Here is a 15784-nt window from a genome sequence, read left to right on the forward strand (position 1 = left end):
TTAAATATAAACAACACTTTTCTGTGCCCATTTTTAATGATCTGAACTTAAAATTGATCTCGAGAATACTTATTTTCCTCAATACTGTCTCACATTTTGTATTACTATTTCATTCTTTTAATTTATGGATTAATTGTTTGTTGTTTTTTATTTGGTTATATTATATATTATATTACGTGTTTTTTATACTTGCTCTTATATATTGTTTAATGTATTACATATTGACCAAAAACAGTTGTAATCCTGTTAATGTTATGATCATTTAGGCTAAAATCAGGTCATGTTCAATGAAAAATATCATCATCAGAGTTTAGTAAATTAATCTCAAGTGAAATAAACACTTTGATTGCATTGTTCGTTGTTAATTTATGCATTGATCAAATGACATCTTACTGTCAAGATAAATTACCACAAAGAGAGACTAGTTTTTGAATAATAATGCAGACTAGAATCCATTCAGACATCAAAATCTGTTCTTTTACAAAACATTGCATTTATTTACTGAATTGAGCTCTATAAAATCAAAAGAGTAGGTTAACAGTGAACAAACTGGCCATGAATCAGTAGAAACAGTGATAAAGGCAGAACTGAACAGTGTCAGACATCATTAAAAAAAAGCCAAACTCCACTTTTAAAAATTAAATATTCTCGTTTTACAGCTCATCTAGAGTTAATCAATTGATTACAGGTGAGTTTTACCAAATTTCAATCCATTCAGCCAATCTCAGAGTGATGGAACCCTTTTAGCTTAGCTTAGCATAGATAATTGAATCGGATTAGACCATTAGCATCGCATTCAAAAATGATTAAAGAGTTTGTTTTTTAATTTAAAGCTTGATTCTTCTGTAGTTACATCCTGTACTAGGACTGATGGAAAGTTAAAGTTGTTATGTTTTGAATGTTATGCTAATGGTCTAATCTGATTCAATGAATTATGCTAAGCTAAGCTAAAAGTGCTCCAGTTACAAAACTGGTAAAACTCTCCTGTTTAACCACTGTAATGTAAGATTATTCCCTAAAAAAGTAAAGTTTTCCTTTAAACGACAGCTAGACGAATAAGAAGAGCTCCAGAGATTTGGAGTGCAGATGTTGAGCCAGATTGCGGATGCGGCAGAGTCGGACGTGCTGGGCATCTCCTGCGCCGTAAACGCGGTAAATATGGTAGCGCTCCTTCTCCTTCAGCGCCAGGTCCAGCTCATTGGCAGACATGCGGATGAAGTGACGGTCGCGTCTCACCGTGGTCTTCACCTCCACCAAGATCTCCTGGTCAGAGAAGCTGAGTTTAAAGTCACAGGCGCGCCCGCTCTCGCCGCTCTGGTTAAACCAGGTGATCTCTGAGGGCCCGGAGCCGCTGCTCTGCCAGTGCTGGAGGAAGGAGAACACCAGCTGCTCGCCCCACTGACCGATGCTCGCTGCGTCCTGCTCATCAGAATAATAATAATACATGTTAGTTTCTATAGCGCCTTTAAAGGAGACCTATTGTGCCCCTTTAAACGAGATGTACAGTGTCTAGAGTGTGTGTGTGTTTCAGTTTGAGCTCTATATATCACACAGATAATGTTCTCTAACTCCCTGAAACTGACCCTCTGACTGTGGCGTTTTGGTGACTGTCGCTTTAAATGCAAATGAGATTGTGCTCTTTTCAGAAGAGGGCGGAGCTACAGACGCCTGTGCATCACCAGATTCTAAAACAGCACTGTGTGTGTTGTCAGTGTGTGCTTCAGTCTTCTGTCAGTCTATGTCGCTCCTGTTCATCTAAAACTCCACATCTAGAATCCTCTTAGTCTATGCTGACATTATCTTCAGCAGCTCAAACACTCTAATGGCTAATGGACAGACGGCTGCTTCTCACTCAGGGCTGCTGTTTATGCTAATGAGATGGAGAGATGGGCACTAGTGGGCGGGGCTTTCCCCCTCTGATGACACGTACATCTCATCTTTCACTCAAAGCAAACTAACAATTGAAGGGGTGTGGCTAAGCATATTTCAGCCAATCAGCTGTACAGATTTGTTGGGATGGACCAATAAGCCTCACCTCAGTCATCTGGCCGTCTCTGGGTAGCAGCAGAGTGTCCGGCAGACTGAAGTTCAGCGGCAGATCCTCCAGCACTTCTTCAGCACACACGGTTCGGCTCCACACAGCACTGTCCAAAGATATAGACGGCCTCTGGACGCTCTCCGCACCCTGAAACTGGCTCAGAACCAACTCTGGAGCAGCAGCCGGGACTCTAGAAGCACAGGAATGGGTTAAACAGCTGAGGTCAGAATTATTCACCCTCCTGTGATTTTTTTAATTCTTTCTGTTTCCAATATTTCCCAAATGATGTTGAACAGATTCAGGAATTTTTCACAGTATTATTAATTTTTCAAGTCTTATTTGTTAAAGCAGTTTTTAATAGTTTTAAAGCCATTTTAAGCTCAATATTATTAGCCCCCTTCAGCAATATTAGTGTTGGATTGTCTCCAGAACAAACCACTGTTATACAATGACTTGCCTAATTACCCTAACTTTACCCTAATTACCCTAGTTAAGCCTTTAAATGACACTTTAAGCTGAATAATAGTCAAATATCTAGTCTAATATTATTTACTGTCATCATGACACAGAGAAATCAGTGATTAGAAATGAGTTATTACAACTATTATGATTAGAATCTTCTCGTAAAACAAAAATCGGAGGGAAAATATACAGGAGGGCTAATAATTCTGACTTCATCTGTATATCAGGGTTTCTGCAGGTTTCATCAAGTCAAATGTAAGACTGTAAGACCTCATTAGAAATTTCAGACTTATACAGGGATAAACACTAAGGATTATTTCTAATGGCCAGCAGAAAATATCTACATGCCACATTAAAATTCTAATTTAGCTATGTCTTAGCTATATATAATAATAATAATTCCTTACATTTATATAACACTTTTCTGGGCACTCAAAGCGCTTTACACATAGGGGGGAATCTCCTGATCCACCACCAATGTGCTGCATCCACCTGGATGACGCGACGGCAGCCATTTTGCGCCAGACCGCACACCACACACCAGCTGATTGGTGAAGAGGAGACAGAATGATGAAGCCAATTATGATATGGGAATGATTAAGAGGCCATGATGGACAGAGGCCAGTGGGCAAATTTGGCCAGGATGCCAGGGTTAAACCCCTACTCTTTTTCAAAGGACAATCTGGGATTTTTAATGAGCACAGAGAGTCAGGACCTCAGTTTAACTGTCTAATCTGAAAGACGGCGCTCACTGAGCAGTATAGAGTCCCTGTCACTATACTGGGGCATTAGGACCCACACAGAACACAAGTTGAGCGCCCCCTGCTGGCCTCACTAACACCACTTCCGGCAGCAACCTAGCTTTCCCATGTGGTCTCCCATTCAGACACTGACCAGGCTCAGCCCTGCTTAGCTTCAGTGGAGGATCATGTGAGAGTTGCAGAGAGCGAGCTGCCGGCATATTTTAAATAACGTGTCAAAAGCTTTAATAGATAGAGATGATTTCAGTATCTCAGTGAAGATATATCAGACATATCAGATCTGAAACGTTGTGATTTTACAATAGCATAACTGTCCAAATTAAAAGAGTTTCATTCACGTCTTTAAGATTTAAAGGGATCTTAAGCAGTATTGAGTCGAGTAACCACATTCATTAGAGTGATTAAATGACTGACAATAATTAGACATGCAGTTTAAATAGATGCTCCAGTTTGCACATTAATCTAGTTCTTTGTAAGTAAACCCAGCTAGTGAATAAAGCATCAGAAACATACTGTGGTGCGCTGTGCTGGTGTGTGTGTCGATCTCCTGCTGTGCGGATCTGCTTCTCCTCTTCAGTGGTTTGAGTTATGCTGATCTCCTCTTCAGTTTTCGGATTCTGCTGTTCATCTGAATCTGTGTTTGGCTCTGCAGGTTTCTGAGGACTGACCACAGGCTGGACGTCCCGCACGGAGACCTCCTCCCTCCGCTCTGACAGGGAAAAGATGTCGTGTTTCACATTAGTCATATATATTCATGCTCCTGAATCATTATTAGCAGTTAGATCTGTGACATTCCTCTCAGAAGTTCTGTAAATGCAGAGTTTTGTATCAAAGCAAAAACATGTAGCTTGTGTGTTTCTTTAAATGCAAATGAGCTGCTGCTCCCCGCCCCTTTCCAGAAGAGGGCGGAGCCTTTATAGCTCTAGACTCCACTACTCCTGCAAGAACTGAACCGTGCATGTGTTTAAAGCAAATATTGGATTAATGTTAAGCTACCAACACATTAGCAATATCATGAAATAAGCAGATAGCGATAGTTTACTAATTACATGTAGGAAATGAGCTGCGTGACTTTTGAATAATTCAACGTAATCTAGAGTTGGGCGATGTTGACCGATTTGGCATCGTTCGATGTCTAATGTGAAACTTGGCGAAGGACGATGGCATCATTGTCGTAGACGGCGAATAATATCATTTATGAATAATTAATTAATTCATAACGAATTAATTATTTGTAGCCTACCGTTTCAACATCCCGACCAGCATGGCTTTACCCATAACCAAATCATTAATAAATAAAGAGAAGCTACACACAAATGACCACCTGCCAGTTATTTTTTCCGCAGAACTGAATAGACAGAGTGATCTGTGTCGTTATAATGGCGTCGACAAACTTGGTTGGTAAAAAAGGTGCACAACCAACAGCAACCAACCAACAGTGTCTGAGGTTAAGCTAATATTATTAAGTACAAGCGTGAAAGCGAAAGATTGAAGCAGTGTACTGACCCTGTGACACGTTACCTGATAGAGTCGTTAGATAGAGACGAGATTCATTAAATATCACATGTTTTATTTTTTAATTGTTCAGTTTTTTCCTCTCCGCTGTCGCCACTGGCTTGCATGGTTCTGGATCTGTAGAGCTGCGCATGGATGGATTTGCCCTTCAGTGTTTGGACTCTCAGTAGTGATTGACCCTTCGCTAAGCCACACCCAAAAACCACCACCCACCAATCGTGGCTTAGCAACCGTAGATACGCGCAGGGGCTCTGTCAAGCTTCCGAGCCAGGGAAACAAGCCAAAGCATTGTGCATATGGATTGTGCAAATCTGACACCCGGTATCCTAAAAGTTTGGACGGGTGGTGGAATTTTTTCCCTTTACTATTGTTTTGATATTCACATTCAGTGATAGAACCGAAGCTACGAATAATTGAAATTACAGATCAACAGAACAAAACCGAGATGTGATCACAAACTGAGCACTTGCGATCAAGGTTTTGTTTTGATATTCCTGACCTGTGTGTGGTGCCGTGCTGCTCTTGATCGTGTGCTCCTGCTGAACTTTGACCTCTGCTGGAGGATCTGCTGCGTGTGGATGGAGACTGGAGCTGGAAGAGCTGAACTCTGACCCGGAAACACACTGAGCTGGAGGAGGAGGCGGCGGCCAGATCTTCATCACCTCATCCACTGCCTGACTGCCTGAAACTACAACACACACAGATACACACGCACTGTATTTCTGTATTTGAAGAAAACCATAAAGCACTGTTTATTTCGTTTTTATCCTAGCCTGTAATTTGCTTATTATATTTCATATATGATTCTCTCCCCTACAAAAACATCACTATCAGATTACATTAATCAATTATTTACAAACACTATAGCTGTTCAAACTATCTGGTGGGATTGTATTCATATCACAATATATATTTATACAACAGTTCTGTCTGGTTCTCGAATCTGATTGACTGATAGCCGTGTGATATTCTGCAATATCAGCACTTGTACAGCCTCTTCACTCTTGTGTATTACTCCGCCCACACAGAGTGACAGCAGATCAATAAACTCACTACAGCTTGACAAATATTGCAGCTGTTGGACAACATCATGTACGTTTGAGGCTTCTTTAGATGAGGATGTGGTTGTTTAGATTGCAACTATGCAGCCATCAGCCTGTCATACTGAGCAGAGCAAAGAGGGTTGATGTTCTGCCACAAGATGGCGACAGAGACCATAGAGGAGAAAAGGAGAGAAACTCTGATCTACAGCTGATCAAATCATTATAAATCAGGTAAGTGATGCTCTAAGTCGATCTCTCTTATCTGTATGTTGTAGTGCTGTATTTATACCACAGTAATCTGCTAGTGTTTGCTTTGCTTTGGCTTTTTGGGGGTTAATTATTGTGATCTCCTGATTGCATAGAGCAATACTGGGAAATCTCTGTAGACTGATGGCATTTCATGCTGTTCAGCCTTATAATCTTATAATGTGAGCAAAATCAGCTGTTTAGTCATCACTTTAGACATTACGCGAGAGAATCACTCAAACGCTGCAGATGTGAATGAATGGCGGAAGAAAGTAGTTCCTCGTACATAAGGATTTTTAAGCATCTCTGTGTTTAATTTTCCTTTTTATTTACATGATTATGCTGCCAAACTGTTGTATAAACGTAATATCACACCAGTAGCAGTGCCATATGGCTGTATATCGGCACTGCTGGGACACTTAAGGCAAAGCACACCTCCCACCAGTGCTGACATACAGCCATATCGCAATGCTACTCGTGTGATATTGCTCATGTACTTCGCAGAAAAATGAAATATTGTGGTGTACCGGAGCTGCTGCCGCCTGTTCTGTGCAGTGATGCTCTGGGTGGCCAGCAGACCAGACGATCCTCTTTATTCTGCTCCGGCTGCACCGTGTCCTGCTGGGAAGATGCTGATGGACGAACCACTGCAAACACACACACATAGGACAGCTCCACATTATAGGCTGATAGATGTTGTGCTGTTGTCTGGTACGGCAGGTGTACGCCCAAATAAGGTCAAAAACACTTTGATTTCCTCAATCTCCACTGCTGCTTCAACTCTGTTCTCAGTTTCTGACACACCTGCTTGAAGGATCTGCTCTCTCTAAACCCCGCCTTTCCAGACCACATCGGATTCTGATTGGTCTGATTATGCTACTGTGCTCATATTGGTCAGATGGGCATACTCTGCTCTGATTTGCTAATATGGGCCTACTGGGTTCTGGTAGGTTGGATGACTCTGCTTTGATTGGTTTGATGAGTCTACTTTGTTCTGGATTGGTCTGATGGCTCTGCCCTGATTGGTTAGATGACTCTGCTTTGGGTTGATGAGTCTACTTTGTTCTGGATTGGTCAGAAGGCTCTACTCTGCTGTTATCTGATTGGTCTGATAGCTTTGCACAGCTTTGATTGGTTGGATGACTCTGCTTTGATTTGATGAGTCTCCTTTGCTCTAATTGATCAGAATTTTCTAGTCATTGGTCAGAATTCCCTACTCTGCTGTTATCGGATTGGTCTGATAGCTTAGCCCAGCTCTGATTGGTTAGATGACTCTGCTTTGATTTAATGAGTCTCCTTTGCTCTAATTGGTCAGAATTCTCTACTCTGCTGTTATTTGATTGGTCTAATGGCTCTACTTTGCACTGATTGGTAAATGACTCTGCTTTGATTTGATGAGTCTTCTATGCTCTAATTGGTCAGAATTCTCTACTCTGCTGTTATTTGATTGGTCTGATAGCTTTGCCCTGCTCTGATTCGTTGGATGACTCTGCTTTGATTTGATGAGTCTTCTATGCTCTTATTGGTCAGAATTCCCTACTCTGATGTTATCTGATTGGTCTGATAGCTTTGCCCAGCTTTGATTGGTTGGATGACTCTGCTTTGATTTGATTTGATCTTCTTTGCTTTAATTGGTCAGAATTCTCTACTCTGCTGTTATCTGACTGGTCTAATGGCTCTACTTTGCTCTGATTGGTTAGATGACTCTGCATTAATTTGATGAGTCTACTTGGCTCTGATTGGTCAGAAAGTTCTTAATGTTATAAACAACAAAAATTGTTTTGTTTTTGGACAATTAATATAATTCTTTATATTAATTCTTTAATAAAACCAAACGATTATTAAGATGCGGGTACTTTCATAGTAACTCATCATCATAGAATCACAGAAACTCTAATTCTGGTTCAAATGTAAATTTGTAAAGATGTAAAAGTAGAGCAGGAGAAATATGACAAATATAAAGTTACGAATCATTCTGGAATCTGACCGTGACCCCCAAAATCAGATCTTACAAGTCCCTAAATATTCCCTCACCTAGTTATTAATGTGTGTGTGTGTGTGTGTGTGCGTCATTTCTTCCAATCGCCACGGCAACAGCTGCGCTTTCATGTCAGCGCGCAGAGCCACAAACAAACCCGCATTAGCATATGTGCCGTGTGCCGGCGGTGAGAGAGAAATGATGAAATCAGGCGCACATTAAACTGGAGATCAAATGAAATGTGAGTTCATCGGGACTCCAGGGACGTCACTGCACATCCCTGACGCTCACATACAGAGAAATACACACCGACAGGCTCTGCTTTCACTACCACCGGCGCTGGGACGTCCCACGCTTCTTCATTCTCTGGCAGCTTCTGAGCGTTTTCCCGATCCAGAAATCTCTTCAACGCAGCTCCATCCTGAGATACACACCAGAGCAGATTGCATTGCATAGTTTCATTAATTAATTCTTTTAAATAAGGGTATTTTTAATCATGTCTAAATGAAAATGCTAATATACTAGCGCTGGGCAAAGATTAATCACATCTAAAATAAAAGTTTGTTCAGACACAATATATCTGTGTGTGTTATACACATTTATTATCTGTATGTAATACACACACACACACACACACACGCACACACACACACACACACACACACACACACACACACACACACACACACATACATAAAAACTAGATTCAGTATTCAGTTTATTCAGTAAACCCCCATCCTGAATATTTCCATCTCTATAATATTTGTCTCATACACATATATATATATATTGTATATCTAAATATAAATAAACATGCTCTTTTCCACCGGAAAAAAGTGGTTTGCCATCTCCAGGTTGGAGGAAAGTCCCTACCCCAGGTGGAGGAGTTCAAGTATCTTGGGGTTCACGAGTAAGGGAAGGATGGAGCGTGAGATTGACAGGTGGATTAAGGAGATGAGCTGAAAGATAAAGCTCTCGATTTACAGGTCAATCTACGTTCCTACTCTCACCTATGGTCATGAGTTTTGGGTCATAACCGAAAGGACAAGATCTCAGATACAAGCGAGCTTCCTTCACAGGGTGGCAGGGCGCACCCTTATAGATGTTAGTGTGAGGAGCTCTGACACTCGGGAGGAGCTCGGAGTAGAGCTGCTGCTCCTCTACATCCAGAGAAGTCAGCTGAGGTGCATCGGGCATCTTTTTCAGATGCCTCCTGGACGCCTACCTAGGTGTTCCAGACATGTCCCACCGGGAGGAGGCCTCGGGGAAGACCCTGGACACACTGGAGGGACTATGTCTCTCGGCTGGCCTGGGAACGCCTTGGGATCCCCTGGGAGGAGCTAGAGGTAGTGTCTGGAGAGAGGGAAGTCTGGAGTTCTCTACTAAGACTGCTGCCCCCGCGACCCGGCCCCATAAAAGCGGACGAAAATGAGATGTTCTCAAATATATGCACGCATGTGTGTGTTTATATGTACACACATATTATGGCAAAAACTAACTGGATGCAATTTTTGCCCAGCACTACAATATACCGTCTGATAATTATACAGTTTTTGGGTTTATGCATCATAGTTTTCCATGTATGGTTTGTTAAAATAAACAATATTTGGCTAAAATACCTGAAAAACTTGAATCTAAGGGTTCACAAAAATCTAAATATTGAGAAAATTAGAGTATGAAAAATTATATAATTTAATATATAATTATAAGGGACTAAGCCGAAAAGAAAATGAATGAATGAATGAACATATAATTATATAAATGAAGGATATATAGTTTAATTTTTGACATAGATGAAAAAATTTTTATTGGTACAATGCATTGCTGGCTATTCCTACATACTTTAGTAGTAAAATAGTATGGCAAACCATTTTACAAAGTATTTTAGGTGCATCAAAAAACATGAATATCATGAAACCAGCTACTCCAGCCAGATTTAGTACATTAAATGTTTCTGAAATGCAGCATATAAACCTCATAATTTAATATAACTTGAGCCTGGTTTTGTGGTTGATGAATCACTGATGTTATATTATACAGTAAATAACAACAAAATAGATTAATTACAAATAAAGAAAGAATAATAACTTTGGAATAATTCATCATTACAAATTAATTTAAATATATCTGAATGATGATTGTACATCAGTGAATAATGATAACACTTCCAAGATGTGTTAATGACTTAACATTCAATTATTTATTAATATTCAGCTCCCCACATCAGTATTAACATTCATATTATTTTCATGAATGCCTCAGTGTGTCATCAGGAGCCACATACACACACACACACACACACACACTAGACTCCATATAAAAGCCAGAAACAAAGCTTTTTTTTGCACTGCAAATGATGTAAAAATGACACATTATCCCTCTTACCAACAGGGAAAACCAGCAACACTAATCAAGAATGCATGATTATCTGCTGTCATTGCTTTGCAATCAATAAATGTGATTATAATGGAAGTCAATGGAGCAAAAACAGACATCAACATCACCAAAGGGAAGTCAAATTGAGCAAATTTTCAAAGCATTTTCCCAGAACATGTGTCAAAATAAGATTTGTCAGCAAAAATCATCATATTTACTGAAAGTTGTGGTCAGATTAAGACTCAAAATCAGCCCAGAGTGGATGAAAACAACCCATCAGCACACAAGGGTTAATAATCTACTGAAGAAAAACCTTCTGTGGCTCTTTAAATTAATAGTACCTTGTCATTGTTGTGTGAACTACCCCTTAAAGCCTCAGATGACCACTTAACTCACATTTATGCAGGTCACAAGGCCCTGGAGGAACCGCTCCAGCTCTTTAGCAAACATCTTATCCGCTGTGAACAGTTTGACCAGCTCTCTGCAATAAAATAAAGAGAAATGAGCGTAGAGAAGCATCCGGTTTGCTGAAGCTGCCGGCAGACGCTGTACCTGCAGATGTCCAGTCTGGCCGACAGATGATCTTTGTGGATGTACAGCTCCTTCTGGTCTTTCAGCAGACATATGATATCCTCGCTCTCAAAGATTGGGCTTTCGTCCGGCAGCTCGAGCCGATAATGAATATACAGCTTCCCAACCTGCACAAACACACAGACACACGCTCTGTTCACATGCAAAGATGTAGAAAATAAGATATAATAATTAATTAATAACATTAACTGTGGGAATCGCCCCATGCCTAAAGGTGTTTTCACTTTACCTGTCCGAAACTGAGAGCGCTGATGCGTTGAGCAATCCCAGAATCCTTCAGCTCTCCGTAAGCCTCCTCAAAGTCGCTGTGGTGCAGAATAAACCTCTGGATGAAGGGCACGAGCTGCCGGACCAGCGTTTGCACCGCAGGACAGGGTCTGTAGCTCTCCGTTTGGGGTTCGGTGGTCACGCGCTGGGACAGCCGCTCGATCCCGCAGATCTGCAGGAATAATTCTCGGTCGTGCTCGCTGAACGCCTCCTTATCGTGCTTTCCTGAACACACGATTAGGAAGATCAAATACTAATATAGTGCATGAGTTAAGACAGAGGTGTAGAGGTTTAACAATACATCATGATAACACTAGAGAATGTCGTCATAAACGTTTTGGTGTGTAATAATATAGATGAGAGAGAAAGTGTATATTAGTCTACACTACCTGACAGAAGTCTTGTGGTCTATCCAAGTTTTAGGAACAACATATAATAAGTTGATTTCTAGTTGATTATTTGGTATCAGAAGTGTGTTATATGAAAGGTAAAGGCCTCTAGATGAGGCTTATTTGAGCACAATATAATCTGATCATGTCTTGATGTTGACTGATTTCATTAGGACAGTAAGGTCTGACTCTGTCACTGAAGCTTCAATAATGTCCAGTATAGAATATGTGCTCATGCTGCAGTGGAAACAGAATGAATATTGTGTCTGACTCCATCATGAGCTTGGAGGACTGCATCCATACATCTCTGCAATGACTCAAATCACTGATTAATAAAGTCATCTGGAATGGTGAAGAAAGAGTTCCTGCAGGACTCCCAGAGTTCATCAAGAGTCTTTGTGTTTATCTTCAACGCCTCCTCCTTTATCTTACCCCAAACATGCTCAATAATGTTCATGTCTGGAGACTGGGCTGGCCAATCCTGGAGCACCTTGACCTTCTCTGCTTTCAGGAGCTTTGATGTGGAGGCTGAAGTATGAGAAGGAGCGCTATCCTGCTGGAGAATTGTCCCTCTCCTGTGGCATTCTGCAGATCTCTCGCACGCTGAATGGAACCCCAAACCATGATTTCTCCTTCACCAAACTTGACTGATTTCTGTGAGAATCTTGGCTCCATGTGGGTTCCAGTAGGTCTTCTGCAGTATTGGTGATGATTGTGATGCAGATCAACAGATGATTCAGCAGAGAAATCCACCTTCTGACACTTTTACAGATGATCAACTAGAAGTCCAGTTATTATTTGTTGAGATCCACCACAAGACTTTTGTCAAGTAGTGTATATCAAAATATATTAATGAAACCAAAGTTTGATTTGTGTAATCAGAATATATACATATACATTATATATATATAATAAAAGTGTAAAGTTAGGTGTAATCAGAAAATAAGTATGGATAATACTGTAATGTTTGCTGTAAAGTAGCTCAATGGAGAATGTATTATTAGTCTTTTCCCTCGAGTAGTGAAATGATCTCATCAACATTAAAATGCAAGAGCAATGGAAACACAGATTACCTTCCCGTGTGTATTTGTTGGCTGTTTTCTTGGCTACGGACGGCAGGTTGAGCAGACAGACTGAAGTGTGTGACTTGAAGATCTTCTCTAAGTGTACGTTGTCTGCGATCATGGGTTTACGAGATAGCGTCACCCACCCACTGGTCTTAGTGGGAAACACTCTTTTATGAGACACCATTTCTGTCAGGAGCATGAGAAAGCAGAGTGTGCTTAATGAGCAGAGCAGAAATGAGTTTAGTTCAATTGTTTCAGTAATGCTTGTGTTACTGTGCGTTCACACCGAAGGTGGCGAGAGCTTCAAAGTAGCTGGAAGTCATTCATTTTCAATGGAAGCCGGCGGTGAGGAGCGGCGTGGTGCATCTTTGCTGGCGTCGAGGAGAGTTGAAATTAAGTCAACTCATTATGGTAATGCTGAAGTCCACCACTTAAAAGGATTCCTGTGTACTTTGGTTTCGACCACAGTTGTTCCCAAGGGTTTTAACATTTCCAGTTATTTACCATGTTTTCTTAGGGCGTACTCACATGTGTACAGTTGCCTTGAACCAGGCCGACGCACGCTTGTCCCCCTGACGGCCCGCACTCATTGCACTCGAGCCTGAGCACGCTCACGTCATCGATGATGCACTGTTCAGTAAGCTCTCTCGCTCAGCACAGTGGAGATTTCTTTATATCGTTATACTGTTTTAGTCGTTTGGGATGCGGTGACATGCAGTCAAATATCTCGCAGAACAGATCAGCCACTTTTAATATTTCCAGTTATTTATGATGTTTTCTTACAGGGATGTAAATAAAAAGTTACTGATTTGCATTAATGTTATATGTGTTTTTTATAAGCAGGAATTTCATGCTAACACAGTACTGCTGCTTCAGAATATTTCAGATATATATTCGATTAGAGGAGCAAAGCCACACCACACGCAACAACTTGATCTTCCATAGTTAATGAATTTGATAAAAGGCGCGCAACATATTCACGCTGGAAAGCTTGTTTTTTATGCAGGAATGTAACTGATTTGCTGCAACGGCTCCTTTAAATACAAGATCAATGCAATGAATTTTGACGCTCTCGTCCGCTGGAGCTGTGAAGGCAGACAGCGTAGCCGACAGGGTCGACCAGAGCGAACTTTGAGGCTCTCGCTGCCTTCAGTGTGAACGCACAGTTAGTTATAGCTTAGCTTCTTACTTCAGTTTAGTTTTTAGGTAACACTTTACTTGAAGGAGTGTTCATAAGACTGTCATGAATCCTTTATAATCATGATGTGACCCACGTCATGAATGCGAATGAGATTTATGCATGCTTATAATAACTGTCCTTAAGCGTCATTCGCTCAGTTTTTAAACGCAAAGATGACGTTGTTTGTTATGACAACTTGACATTACCAAAACCTGTCGTAAACATGATTGTCATGAAGCATTATAAATGAGTCATGAATTTTATTACAGCATCATTAATACTGTTTCTGACCTCAACTTCAGTGGTGCGAGCTGAATTAGTTATTAAAATGTCATTAAATATTAATGATGTGCTTATAAAATGATTTGACAGAGTAAAGACAATGTTAATGAGACTGTTTATGACAGATTTATGACCGGTTTTGTTTTCTTGGTAACGTCAAGTTGTCATGAACATTACAAAAACAGGTTGTGATGCATTTCTTTAAGTCAAGTTGTCATAAACGATGTCATCTTTGCATTTAAAAGTCATAACTGAGGGAATGACACTTAATAACACTTGTCTTAACCATACATAAAGTCTCATTCATATTCATGTGTCATAACATGATTATAAAGGTTTCAAGAGTTCACACTTAGCTGATGATTGATTATAAAGCAATATAGAGTTTGGCATGCTGCCCCTGGAGAGAGCCCTGAGCTCATAAGATCCTCGAGCCCCAGGCTCCCTCCCGTTTGCAGGGCGAGAGCAGAGTTTGAGCTTAGGTAGGTCTCGAGAACTCCCCCTATATTTGACAGATTTTACATTGCTATATAGAGATATACTGCTGGTTAAAAGTTCGACTGTAGTGCTAATTTAGATGTAAATTCACCCACGCGAACATGTAAACTCCACACAGACACGACAGCTGGCCTATTAAGGACTTTAACCAGTGATGTTCTTGCTGTGAGGCAACAGTGCTAACCAACAACCAGTGCTAAAGGGAAAGGTGGAGGAGAAAGGGTGGAATGGGGGATTCTTCAAAGCGAAGATAACTGTAGTAAGAAACTCTGGTTATTTATAGTGAGTTAGGAATCATCTGATTGGTGAATCATGCGTTAGTTAACGCAGGACTAGCTGTGATCAATCATAAGCACGTGCTCCCCTCGAAATTAGTTTCTAAATAAACTTCACGTCATGACAGCTTTATGAACACCCCCTCAAGTAAAGTGTTACTGTATATTTGTGCTACTGTTCATGCTTGTAATTTGTTTATTATACTTTACACTGATTAAGTCTTCATTTTATTTCTATTTAAATGTGATGTGATATAAGCATATTGCAGAAAATCTAAACACTGCAATGTCAGTTGTTCTCAAAAGCCTCAGTCATAGTTTTCATTGACTAAAATATCATCTTAGACCAGAACTCACCCCTGAGAGAGCTGCAGTAGGTCGGGTTGAGCTGCTCCTGCTCTCCATGAACACACACTTTACATTTATCCGCTTTCACACACACACACACACACAGAGAAGCACATCAGAAACCAGCAGTTCAAACAGCAGATTAATGAAGAATCGTGTCAGGATTTCAGCAGATCCTCACCGAGTTTAGCGAAGATGACCGAGACGTCTTGAAGAACGTCTCCTGTGGCGAGAGGAGCAGATTCACACACCGCCTCCAGCAGACACACGTACTGCTTCATCGAGGGATTGGGCTCCACGCTCAGAGCCTGCCATCATAATAATGGAGATTGCTTAAAGTATATTTATTTCTGCATTAGTCTAATAAAATGCATACAGTATGTTTATTTCTGTGTAAGTGCATAAGTGTATTTACAGTAAATATACTTCTGTATTAGCTTAATAGAATGCATAAGTGTATTTATAATA

General features: G+C 40.6%; 1 protein-coding gene across 2 annotated transcripts in view; it reads right to left on the reverse strand.

Moving 5' to 3' along the window:
* Positions 1-473: 473 nt before the first annotated feature.
* The window catches only part of wu:fj29h11 (uncharacterized), a 73080-nt gene continuing 57769 nt past the window's right edge, over positions 474-15784 (reverse strand). For both annotated transcript variants that reach the window (XM_056470206.1, XM_056470207.1), the window contains 12 exons: positions 15498-15624; positions 15326-15397; positions 12740-12919; positions 11240-11502; positions 10972-11117; positions 10816-10900; positions 8353-8464; positions 6593-6712; positions 5276-5464; positions 3775-3970; positions 2036-2228; positions 474-1419 (listed from right to left, as the gene is read on the reverse strand). In XM_056470206.1, the coding sequence (XP_056326181.1) occupies positions 1048-1419; positions 2036-2228; positions 3775-3970; positions 5276-5464; positions 6593-6712; positions 8353-8464; positions 10816-10900; positions 10972-11117; positions 11240-11502; positions 12740-12919; positions 15326-15397; positions 15498-15624 (2055 nt within the window). In that variant the 3' untranslated portion in view covers positions 474-1047. The remainder of the gene's footprint in view (positions 1420-2035; positions 2229-3774; positions 3971-5275; positions 5465-6592; positions 6713-8352; positions 8465-10815; positions 10901-10971; positions 11118-11239; positions 11503-12739; positions 12920-15325; positions 15398-15497; positions 15625-15784) is intronic.

This window comes from Danio aesculapii, chromosome 12 (genome assembly GCF_903798145.1).
Source record: "Danio aesculapii chromosome 12, fDanAes4.1, whole genome shotgun sequence".
NCBI lineage: Eukaryota > Metazoa > Chordata > Actinopteri > Cypriniformes > Danionidae > Danio > Danio aesculapii.